We start from the raw sequence: 13,781 nt of genomic DNA, 5'->3' as shown, positions 1-13,781 counted from the left end.
AATATGTCACTGTGACATACATAGTACTAGAATTCGAATCGAAGTCCGTTGTGTGGTTTGGATGTAAGCTCTGAATCAGACAGATTTTGCCTTGTACTATTTATGGTAGAAATAATGATGAATATATTCATAAAACAGTTATAAATTTCTGCACAGGAAAATACTCGTATGTTGGACTATGCAAATAAAAAAACATATATTTTTAAATTTGTAAATATTTACGTATTATTTACACATTTATTACGTACATTGAATTTGGGAAGATTCAAATTCAAAATAATTCATATAGGTCTATTACAGACTCTTATGATATGTCAAATCTACCGTCAGTTTGGATCGATTTCGAGATTAGAAGAACTGACAAGAAAGTCAGCTCGTATTTTTTTTAAATGTACATATTTACAATAATACAGATTCATTTAAATTCAAATTTGGGAGAATATATGACCACCAGCATATGCTATTGAAAAAAAAACAAAAAATCTAATCAGTGTGCGCAACCTGAACAGACCAGTCCCCACAAGCAGCATTCGTTCACGAGTATTACGGATGAGCGAGCCATCATTGCATTCAACTGTATTAGAGGGAGCACATCGATAGATATTTTTTATTATATTAAGAAAAAATATAAACTTACTTTGAACCTCAATTTCCCAATCGGCGGCTTCGCGTAGGGTATACCTTTGAATGCAACGTAACTTCCACCACCGTGATCACAAATTATACCTTGCAATGTACCTTGCTCAACAGTTGCAAGCGGCATTATGATTCTGTAAATATAAAATTAGTAAATCTTAATTATAAAAATATAATTCCGCACTTATATTACCTATCCACAGGTAGGCCGGTACTTACAGATTATTATATTATATCATTTATTGTTAAAATAAAAATGGTGCCGATTGTATGTTTACATAAATATTAATGCGCTTGCTATTATGGACATTATGTGCGGATATGAACAATAATCGATTCCAATTATTATACTTCTTGGGTCGAGTGCCAAGATATTATCAGCTAGTTTCGGTAGTGTCATAACCGACAACCTTGACTATAAATACCTACGTCATATTAGTAGATATAGATACCTACTTAGTAAATCATGTGTCATGTATATGTGAGGTGAGGTTTCATGGAATGTCTAGTAGTTTATACTTCGAATGCATATACCTACATATTATATAATTAGAGTCAGTATTCATGGCTGTATATATTAAAAATACTTCCGGACTTTTCCTCCAACTAAAATATACGTTCCGTTACACGAAAACAGTAGATATTCGTTACAAATTATTACCGCAAACAAATTACCTTGTATATATGTATATAAATAAATCTTAAGATATTTCATACAAAAAAAAGCCATGACAAATTTATAAATAGTTGGTAAATAATTAAAGAGAATATCATCATATTCTATTACATATTATATTTTATATGAATCTGAAATAAAAACTAAAAACAAATTTATTTCCGTACGGGAATTTTACAAGTAATTGTTTTGCATATATTCATTTTGGAGGTTTTATATAATTTATTTGCGTAGTTTTCTTTTTTGGTCCGATTATTGTTTAAGTTCAATTCTCATTATGGCGGTGCCAAGTTTTATAAAACGTAGTGTACAACTGTACTGCTTTGTGATGGACAGCAACTGTCACTAGATGGCGCTGGATATTAAATAAATGTTGGAAGTGATTTTAATTTAAAAAATATTCTATCGCAACAAATATTTTTATATGCTGTATGTATACAAACCCTTTAGACAAAATAGTACAGATATGGTTAAATACGTTATAAAAGGTTCCGTTCGGCGAAGGTAGGTACCGGCTAATACAAACAAATATATTCTAATTGCGAATTATTCCTTTGAGTCAGCCAGCCAGCTTGAGCTGGCAATGAGATCAAATAATATGTTTAAATAAATGGAATATTTTGCTGAAAGTTTGAATATTTTACAATAATAAATGGGAGGGGAATATAGAAAGTCAAATAGTTTGGGAGATTCTTGATGACAATAATATGACTGGAGCGATAATTATGAGATTAAGTTTTGTTATTAGGTATATTGATAAATATATCTAGGCTTGCAAAACAACGTATATTTGAGCCCTGTCCTTTCATTAGGTTTTACAACCCAAATGTTGGTAGAGAGTAAGTAGCTAACGGTATTTTAATCAAATTATAATTCAAATATTATTTTAGTACTACAAATTGTATCTATAGATTATAGCTTTATGTTCGTAAAGCTTATTGTTGAAGGAAGGATTAAGAGCTTAGGGCCTACCTTGTTAATGCGGAATGCTTTCATTGCCTTAATTTAACTTTCTGGAATATTAGTGTTTTTACAGCATCACCTTCATTATTTTGTAATCTTAATTACAGAGTCAGAAGGTCTGAGGGCACCGCCTTACGGGGAATACCTATTTAAAGGTAATTCTCAAATAAACAGTAGGTCTAGTTTTGATACTTTAAAAATTGCAGTTTTACATATTACAGAATTAAAACAATATCTTACACTACAAAACCGACTACTTTATGCAAATAAAAGAAATAATAAATCTATATTTTATAATTAAATATTATGTTTTAATTTTGCGTCAAAAGCATTTGAAAACTGTAATTAATAAGTTTAAATTTAGATATAGGGACCTTTTTAAATACGAGTAAGTAATATTTTTCACTGTAATAAGATTTATTCCTTAAAATTATCTTTTTAAAGAAACATAATTCTTACATTACAAGGTAATGTATTCTTAGCCTGTCGATTCAGTAACTTGTTCTTTATGAGCAAACTATACTTTCAGGAAATGCGTTAATTCTGTTTCACGTAATCCGAAGTCCAAGTAACTACTATAACTTATTTTTCTTGTGATAGGGACAAACTAATAGTCTATAATAAAATATACTCGCAGTACTACTATATAAAAGCAGGATTTACCTTCTGATTCCACAACCACCTATCTCCCTACTTACCGGAAAATAAATATTAAACATTTATCTTTGTAAAAGAAAACGGACGAGCCGTGTATTTAAAATAAAAAAAAGTTTACAGTTACGATGCGGTGATGCACGCTAATATTTATTTATTAATACACAAATAAAGGTCCTTATGGCAGACTCTCAGTAAACCAAGGGCAAACAGAAATTTATGTGGGCAGTGCATTTAAAAAATATCTATGTAGGTAGGTATATAATTAAAAATAAGAATGTAAGAAACTGTTCATTCATTCTGTTCATTCAGATTAAATGAGTCCATAATCAATTCATAAAAGATAATATTAAGTAAAGATTACACAGCATGTACACAATATTTATTAATATAGTTAAATACTCTTTCTTTCAAAACAAAATGTCTGCACCGATTACAGTTTGGTTTTCACGGATGTATTTTACTAAGTGTCTCATAATATTTATTTATTCGAATCGGTTTACAAACAAAGTAAATATAAACTTGATATATAATCGTAATATAGAATTGTAATTTCGAGTATCACAGGGACGTAGTAGCAAGATCAGCTAGTCTAAAGTAATTATAATGTTCTGCAGGTAGGTATGTTTATGTTCATACTGTCTGAATGTTGTCATTGTTTCAGAAGTGGAGACTTCAAGTCTCCGGGGATGTATGTTTGTGGTTGCATAATATAAATCACCTCGCTATGCCTCTGGGGATCTCAGCCTAGACGCACAACGTCTTTTATGTATGTATATATAGCGACATAATACTATTTGCACCTTAGGCTAAACCTAGATTTTACAGTAATCACTTAGGAATGTTTAGATAGTTGTATGTTGCATTTATGTAAAGGTAAGTGTATTATTTATATTTATTTCTTAGTTGTCAATTTATGCATTAAATACATAATTATTACAGTCCAATTAAACATAACATATACAATAATGTAAATATTTTATGGCAACAGTTTTTAATTGATAATTTAAAAAACATTGTTAAGTTTCTGACTGCAAAATCACTTGAATAACTCAATAAAAAAAGCCAAAGCCTTTAAAATTCTTGTTATTATGTTTGTTTTTAATAATAGGCAGAAAACAAGTTAGACAAGTCGTCTATATCTAGTTCTAAAGCATGTCTCTCTTACCACAATTGCAAATACCTACATTTGTTATGTCCACATTTAGTTCCAAGTTGATAAGTAAGGAAGTAGCATACCGGTAATATGCTAAACATTAATTTATAGAATATATTATAGCGGGGTTATTACTAAAGGTTCAACAATTATTTCCAATCGACTGCCAAAAGGAGAAATTTCATTTTTTTGTGGAACCAAATATACATAATACAATTATGTATCCACTATGAAGCAGGCGCGCGTATATTATTACATGATATATTCGCTAAAATGGAAATAATTCTCTTTTCAGTCAATAGAGTTTTCCCCTGAGTTGGCGCGGCATGAATTTAGCCACGATTGGTAGATAGCTATTTCTTTTTGTTGTGGAACAAAATATACCTGCTAGGATAGTCATGAATATTAATTATTGCGGGGTTTCGGATATTTAGGTATAACATTTTTTGTTAAAACTTGTTATATACATTAAATATTATTTAGTTTAACTATGTTGTTTCCTATACTAGAGTAGGTGTGTATTGTGACTAATGACTAATTCAGTACTTAAGTCAGCGAGTTTTGGAAGGAAGGATAGGTATCCTTCCTTCCATAACTCGCTGATCCTTATTACTACTTAGTAATAGCGACTGTTTGAAAGCGTCTAATAGACTTTTAGACGCTTAAGACAAACAAAAGACGTACAGACCACCAGAAAGATGGTTTAAAGATATAGAACGCTAAGCCAGGGTCCGTGCCACATAGAAACATATTGTAGAGGCATATGCCTAGAATACAGAACAGTCTTCTTCTGTGTATTCAACGGATTATAAAATACCATTAATAACCGAAAGAAAGAATGGGAATGTTTCTGGAAATGTTTCAATTTATTAGGATGTATATTTTTCCGTACCTAATCATTCCCTCAGTGTAAATTTGACTTATAAATGTGATTTATATGTAATCCGTTGTTGTTTAAAATTTGAGAATACAGATCCGATTACTTAATTAGAAATCATAATAAATACCTAGCTATTTGTGTCGGGTATAAATGGATACTTTAATTTAACTAATAAAGTGTCTCTAATTACTTTGTGTTTATTTCCTTATTCCTGTGTGTTTGGTATGGATTACTGTGAATAAAACAAATGGCTATCGAGAAAAAGCTCCTACCTAGAGATTTTTAGAGAGATTGAAAAAAAAGGAAGTTCCTATTCGACGTAAGTTTTAAGATAAAACAAGATTAGATTTTATTTTAGAATAGTTTTACAGAAATAGGGGATGTTGTTGTTGTTTAGCGCCGTTCTACCATCATTAGAGAGTTTATTGTAGAAAATGGTCTTCTTCATAAAATAAATAAAACGGTGCGGTTACGTTGTCAAATTAGTTAGATACTTTCAGATTTCTACTTTGTATTTTGATAAAAGTTGTTCAGATTCTCGAGTGTCCTACCTGTATATATGTATATATTTAAAAACTAAACAGAAAACATTTGTTTCTACAGTGAAATTGAATCTTGCCAATACAAAAACGCTAGTAAAATTCCGCTTGCTAACATGACGACATTCGTAGACACTACATTCAAATAAAATAAATTAGATACTGTTTCAGTTCGATAGTAATTCTCGAATATACGTTGGATATTTCAGAATAGGGGAAATCTTTGTTCATATCACGATATATTCGGAAAAGAAAAACCTACATGCCGCTTTAATCGCTAGAAAAAGTTGTATAAAGAAATAGTTTTTAAATTACTCAAATAATCCTAATTTAAATAATACAATTTAACAAAAAAAATCTCTATTGTTAGTTCTTAATCTAGGTTATACCGAAGCAGATTGGTTATACCAAAATATGATTACAGTGGATATATTAAAAAATATGTGCAGGCAAGGAAGCAAAATAGATAACTTTTAGTATTCAATTTTATCTGTTAGACAATCTTTAAAGTACTTGAACATATAGATAGATCGGTTGGAAAATTGGTTACATAGAAGCTTTAGAAAAGAATTATTTACTTAATGAAATAAAACAGCGTGAAATAATGGTACTGTTTTACAAATCCTTCGTTATTTAATGTCTTCGTGGATGCCACAAAAGATCCCGGGATTCTATGATGTACCCTTATGTATTTACTAGGAGTTATTTGTGACTTCGCCTGCTTTTTGTGGGATACAAAATATGTTCGTCCTCGGTATTTATAATCTATCTACACGTATTTCATAGATGTGAACAGGTAACAAATGGACAGACAGAGACATTAAGGTATTTATTATATTAGCATAGATATATGTACTGTGGGTCTATAGGTATGTTAATAAAACAGAAGTTTGGAATGAAGATTTTAAATAACAAATGGATTTGTAACTTCATTGATAATTTACAAAGCGAATATTACGGCGCATGGCCATGTTTAATTATGTAAACATGATGTACATAAAATTTGCCTTTTACTTACACATTTTTCTTTCTGTGATTTCGCGAGCAAGTAGAACAACAAAATAAATACATAATGAAATCCTTTCTTCAGGTTTTTATCTTAACAATTTTATTACAATGTATACAATAAAATTTCACCACAACAATATTGCCAGCAATTACTAAATTCGCCTGTCTAATATTGTTTTATCGGATTACTTTACGAACGTATACTTTATGTTACACAAAGCCTTGATTAGATTTGCAAACAATATTAAATTATTACGTCGACTATAGGTTTATCAAAATGTAGGTGATGTTGATATGATCGTCCATGCATTATTGAACTGATTGTTAAATGAATTTGTACCTGTTTGTAGGTCATCTAGTTCAAGTTTGCAATTCACAACAATGTTTTCATATGTGTAATGTTGTTACAGTACTCGCACAAGAAATGCTGAGATTTTGTGTATCTATAGACGGCTAGGTACTTGTACTTTAGACACTTTATTGCCCATTATTATCATAGTGATATAATTGTCTGTCATCTGTAGGTAGGTACATAACGCTATCAATATACGTAGTGTAAACTATCATAAAATTGTTACAATACAGACACATCTGGATGTAATGTAATATTCTCCGCCGTTGTGCGTCAAGACACATCTAGAGTAGATAGCGTTTCTACCATAGAATATTTTTTTTATTTATTTACACTTTATTATACTATATATATCTACGATACAGTGGGTGGTGTGGTACAAGCGTCTAACTGTGTAACATCGTATTAATATAGAGCATAATTTATAGATTTTTATATTGTGGCTACAACTTTGGATAATCTTGAACAGCATTTTAAAAAGTAGAAAACTTACAGTTTGTTGATTTTTCATGTAAACTCACTCACAGTAACACTTTGGTACTTAATACTTTGTTATAACCGTCCTAACAATTCCAATAGTAGATTGTTAATGTATTGTTTGGAAACAATAGACAGACGTTAGGTTTAAACGTGTGTTTCAGAAAGATCGTAAGTTATAGAAGTGAGTTAATGATGAGATTTGGGGGCGAAGTCCAAATATTGTTTTCGTCATTAGTCTCTTGCAGTCAACGTACTAACTTACTTATAAGCGACCTCCTCTGCCTCCACATGGTGATCGTAATATGATTTATTAGCAATCAATTTGTTTGCATTTCAGACAGATATTAAAAGTATATTTTTTCTATTTGTATCTCATCTTTACATCTACTTAATTAGAGTGTATAAATGAATTACAGTATATTGTCAGTAGACTAATTAAATTAATTAATTAAGATATTATTCATCTGAGTAATATTTTTATATGAATGATACAGTTTTATTACAACATTTGTATATGTATGTATATGTATTAAAAAATATGCATATTCATATATTATATATATTCAGTATGTTATCTTTAATTATAATTCGAGGTAAAACAAATGATTTTTTTGTAATAGACCATATTTGTAATACTAGGTTATAATTACAAAAGTACCATAGGTACTAGACTTTAATAAATGACATTTTGTGGGCAAAATTATAATATCTACCTTTACTTAACAAAGTTTTTAATACATCCCAAGCATAGCAAAAATGTGTGGCACTAATACTGGTACATAAATAATTAATATGGTACTTATGCCAAGGTTAAACTTTTTCACTACATTAAGAATGAATATATTTCATTCCGACTGTAGTGAAGAAGTATATATAAGTTTTAGATTCATAATTATAAGTCTAAAAATCTTACATAATTTAAAAACATATCAACTGTCACCCGCATCACGCTACAACGGTCTGATTATGATTATATGTATTCAGTGTGATAAGATATACGTGTTAACGTAGGTAATAATATTGCACGTCACTATATGTATATGTTAAATAGAGCTCATTGAGAAAACGGCTTTGAGTATAGGCGCGTTTCCACAGTCTATTAAGAAATATTTTCGTCAAAATTAAGCAAGTTTAAAGTAAACATTAAAAATTTACCTTAATTCTGAAATAGTGTCCTTTAAATTTTTTTACGGAATTGAAAATTAACTTATGACTTAATAGTTTTTGACCCACGGTTTGGTCAGCTTTTTTTGAAATAAAATACTTAATTAAAAGGGAATTTCCGTCGTCGTCATACAATTTAATTTCACTTTAAATTTTTATAAAAATTAAAAGTAAAGTTAAGCTAATATTAATATGTGTAGGAATTTATAGACTGACCAATTTTAGTATTAATGTAGCGGCCTCGATGGGCTAATGGTTTTGCAAACTGCCTTATTTGCCATGATCGCGGGTTCTATTCCTCGCAAGGTATAAACATGTGTATTCATAAGTATGATTGTTTGTATAGGTCCGGGTGTTTTCTAGGTATATTATGTATGTATTTACAAGAAATAAAATGTATTTAAGTATTTCTTAATCAATTTCTTGGTATCCATAACATAATATCAATGCATCTAGATGGCGCTATGTGATTTGTCCTTGGTTATTATATAAAAATATTATTAATGCTATAGAAGAAATGTTCGTGAAACTACGGCAAAAAACAGTAATTCTTATTTATTTATATTCTGTTACAAATCCATCTTACTTAGCAAGTGATTATGAGAATACCTCATAGATGACTTAATCTAAATTTGCATAGTATTCATATTAACTATGTTAATTCCATGTTAAACTACTCATGAATGGAGGAAGTAGTAGTAGTTATTACGAGTCAGGGAACGCGGCGTTACACGTAGCGCAAGCTCGTGAGCAGCTAAAGTAACGACAATAGCAGTATCAGTGATACTATACTCGTTACTAGAGTATCGTTACGTTACTAATTATATTTTCGTTTCATTATTTTTTTTCTCGATAAGGCCGATAGGTCTCGTTTTTAGACGGAAATTGATGTACTTTCTCTAAAGTAATTATCTATATAAAGCAAGTAACTACAATAGTAGGTACTTAAATTACTGAATCGAATAACGACTACAATGATTTCGTAGACCACAGTAACTAGTAACGAAGTAACAACAAGATATTTCAATACAGTTACTGTATTAGTTACTTTGTGGTTGGTACATAGCATAGACAACAGTTTTAATACCAAATATGCTCCTTACTAGGAGTGTTACGCCGTGCACTCGTGGTTGCTCTTTTTACTCGCGACTCTGTGTTACATCAAAGGGATCCCTTTGATGTTTACCGACTTGAGTGTATAACACCGACCATGGGTGTACAGCCTTACCTATGTACTTAGTATTCATCATGATGTTATCATGTCAAATCACCGAGTCAATGTTCAATGTTCATACACGTACCTACCTATCTATTTTGCGCTGATTAGATTTAACGTAATGCATAGTGAATTAGCGGGTTTGCTTGCACTCCTGTACATATGTATTTTGCACCTTGTATTTAAATCAAAATCTTAAATAGATAATGCTGAACAAACATTTGTCGGCCTTGATGGTTCGCGGTTTAGCACACTGCTTTATTTCCGATGGTCGCGTATTCGATTCCTTGCACAGTGTAAACATTTGGATTCATGAATATGATTGTTTGTATTGTTCTGGGTGTTTTCTATGCATGTATTTACAAAAAAATTTAATCAGTTGTCTAGTACCCATAACACAAACTCTGCTTACTGGGGGACTAGATGGTGCTGTGTTAATTGTCCAAGTTTATTTATTATTATTATTTATTTAACAGAACAACACTGTAAATTGTTCGTCATTCTTGTGATGAGTCTGCTTTCCGAATGAACGGTATTCAAATATGCTTATATAAAGATTATTTCTAGGGTATTTTGGGGTTAATAGTTTTATAGCTGAATCTAATGAAATAATTGTATTTTTTTTAATGTTGAATAGCCTATATATCGAGGCAGTTTATGGGCTATATAACATCACGCTACGACCAATAGGAGCTGAGCAGCAAAAAATGTAACAAAATCGGGGAAAATCTGAAGCTGACGAAGTTGTTTGGGACAGCTAGTTATTTATATAATTAATTGGCGGAAATTACATGAATATATTATGTTAACTTGTCCGACAATAAATTTAACCTCATCCGGAGGTCCTCTCTAAACGATTAACCATAAATTGGATTACATTGTAAGAGCTTTAAAATCTCTGTCTGTTTGATACCTTTTCAGGACCAATATTAATGAAATTCGATATTAAGATAGTGTATTACGAGGACGATATGCTAAATTTTACTTATAAAAATCAAGCGAAGTCGATCTAGAGAAATAGCTAGTATTGATATAAATACTAAAATTAATTTGCACGTGAAAAAAAAAACAATCTATAAAGAATATATACAATTTTTAATACTCAGAACAAATGTCTTTTACTTATTCGACAAATACCTAATGCTCATCACTATTGACAATTTAATAAATAATTTACATAATTTAAAAATAACAAATTTTAAGTAACCCTCCGAATTAATTACTACCAATAAATTATAGCTGAGAACCATCTTCACGTCAGTTCGAAATAGAAAAACGCATCCAAATAAGTCCATTTGTTTAAGAGTGACGAGTCACATACAGACGCACAGAAATGTCAAATAACACCCCTATTTTGTGTTGGGGTTTAAAAAAAGATCCACACAAATCTATTGGACTAAATTTTGAATTTGCAATTTTGATACAGTTTTATTTGAAGGCGGAAGCTTACCTAAAGCACCGAACCTATTTATATGAAAATTGGCAGAGAGATAGTGTAAAAGGCAAGAATGTAATATCCTCAGCAATTTGTATAATTTGTCCGTTTACAAACGGCGTCGTTAATTTACAAAAAGCTGCGGCTCTGTAAAAAGCCGGAAGGCAAATTATAATCCTTGAAGTAATAAGTACTAAATTATAATTTGTCCCTTCGTTTATGTTATATATAGTCAATCCTCGTCCAGTTGAATAATATTATCACAATTTACGAATAATAATATCCTATTTCCATACAATTTTACATTAGGAATAACTTTTATTTTAAAGGTTTACTATGAGGTAGATAGTATTTTTAATTGTGACCAGTACGTTAAAGAGTAATGGTGTAACAATAAAATAATATATACAATATTATTTATAATGTAAATATACATAACATAAGGCCTCAGTGGTCTAGCAAAATTCATTTATTCCATAGTCCTACATGGACAGTTTAGCCGCTTATGAACGTCAAGTTTTTTATATTATTATTTTAATTTTTTTCCCTACTGTCCAGTTTGGTATATAGATCAAATTAAGAAGAACTGGCAAGAAACTCAATTAAATTACTTTTTGTACAATGTTATTTACAATATATAGGTATTTATATAGGTGTCTATGTCTAACATTAAATGAAAATACCGTGCATGAATAACTATTGCCATGCACGCTCGTCATTCAAGTAATCGTTTGTAGTTTGTAGTGAGTAATAGGCTTTGCTCAGAAAATATGATTTAACAGTTGTTTTGAATTTATTTAAATGTAATTCCAATATATCCTTTGGTACCTTATTGTAAATTTTTATACCTATTTCCATAAAAGATCTATTGACTTTTTCTAAACGATACTTGGGGACAGCAAGTTTGTCTTTAAATCTAGTATTAATCTATTAATATTATGAATATTGCAGTAATAGTAGATAATTCGAACTCGCATTTGTATTTATAAGTATATATAAGGGGTCTAGATGACGCAGTGTTAATTGTCCAGGGTTGTTTATTTATTTATTGTGTATGTATGTATAAACATACATACAAATATTATGATCTTAATCATTTTATTTATATGTATTTTGTTTATAATATACATATATGTTTGTACGTAGTATATATATATATTACCGATTAATATATTATACAATATAATTTTTTTAATTAACTAAACCGCCTTCGAATATCTCTGCACTTCTATTTAAAAGTAGCCAACCTTAGAGAATGCTAATAACATCAAGCTCAACTATTGTACAAAAATTCATTTCAATAAAGCTTAAATAAATAAATATAGTTACCTTTTAATGCTATGACGTAAACTGGTAAAGACGTCTACACAACCTGGGATTTCAATTAACACAAGCATAAGGTATCTGCCTATCTTATGTATGACAGACTGTCGTCTCTACATTATTACACATACACGCCGAGTTCGATATAGAATTGAACTTTTACTATCACTAAAGGATATAGATATTTGTATATATGTATTTATAAATAGGCTGCTGGTAGCATATATATACATAGATATATGTTTATTTACCTATTATCAGAGGATAATCTTTTACTCTGTGAAATAAAAAATTGCCTCTGTTTTTGTGTTACAATTTTTATTTTATACTAACTGTTGCCCTCAACTTAGACTGCGTGGAAAATAACTTTTTTTTTTATAATAAAATAAATAACTTTAAGAAGAAGTAAAAATTGTACATGTATTCTGATATAGTATTTACTTTGTTCGTTATTTTTAACTAAACAGCTCTTATCAGGATCAGGATTATCATCATCATCAGGATCTTAATTAAATTTCGAATGCGTAATAAAAATGAACATAGAACGACTTTTAACCGAATTTACTCGGGCAAAGAAGTGGGATACAGCTAATGTATTTTTTATATGAAATTATTCAGATAATTTCTTATGCTCATGTAATAACGACACAAACATTGACTTTAAAAATTGCTGAATAAGATTAATTGTACAATTTTGAGGCAAACCCTTAATTAATGTACGCTTAATATATTTTTCTGTATATAAATAATTTGTCTAGGATATCATAGAAATTTAAATGATTTGTCTAGGTTATCATCACCTTACCCTTTCTGTCCTGAAATAAATCAAAGTAAAACATAGCATAGTGATGCATAACTCAAGATACCAGATAAAAATAAAAAAGTAAATAAATCAATCATCGCTGTTAAATTAGTTTGCAATTGTTCCTTATCCGTTATAATTTACTATTTAGCTTTGTGACGGCAGGTTTAAATTATTTATATTTATAAAACTGGATGTTATATTATTATGAATTATAAAAAAAAACTATTTGTATTTGTCACTGTGAACATGTTTTTAGGTAAGATTATTTCGTATATGTATTATCTTTATTAGCTCCTTAATAGTTCAGCCGTAAATTTCAAGATTCAAAGTACAATTGCCAAGATAATATTGCTAAAGTGCGCATGTAACGAATGTACGCAACCTTTATACTACGAATGTAAATAACAATAATCACAATTGACTACAGCCGTACACTAAAATATATTTAATTTTTTCTTTATTATATATAATGCTATTGACTTATCGTACACCAT

At 29.8% G+C, this 13,781-nt stretch overlaps 1 protein-coding gene across 1 annotated transcript in view; it reads right to left on the bottom strand.

The window, feature by feature from the left end:
• LOC131842079 (juvenile hormone esterase-like) overlaps nt 1-13,781 on the bottom strand; it is a 63,041-nt gene that overhangs the window by 4,040 nt on the left and 45,220 nt on the right. The window contains exon 2 of the mRNA XM_059190565.1: nt 638-770. Within this exon, the coding sequence (XP_059046548.1) occupies nt 638-763 (126 nt within the window). The 5' untranslated portion in view covers nt 764-770. The remainder of the gene's footprint in view (nt 1-637; nt 771-13,781) is intronic.

The sequence above is a fragment of the Achroia grisella genome, unplaced genomic scaffold (genome assembly GCF_030625045.1).
Source record: "Achroia grisella isolate CSIRO2021 unplaced genomic scaffold, CSIRO_AGI_Agris_v1 utg204, whole genome shotgun sequence".
In the NCBI taxonomy this organism is placed as follows: Eukaryota; Metazoa; Arthropoda; class Insecta; order Lepidoptera; family Pyralidae; genus Achroia; species Achroia grisella.
This window is presented reverse-complemented; position numbering and strand designations above follow the sequence as displayed.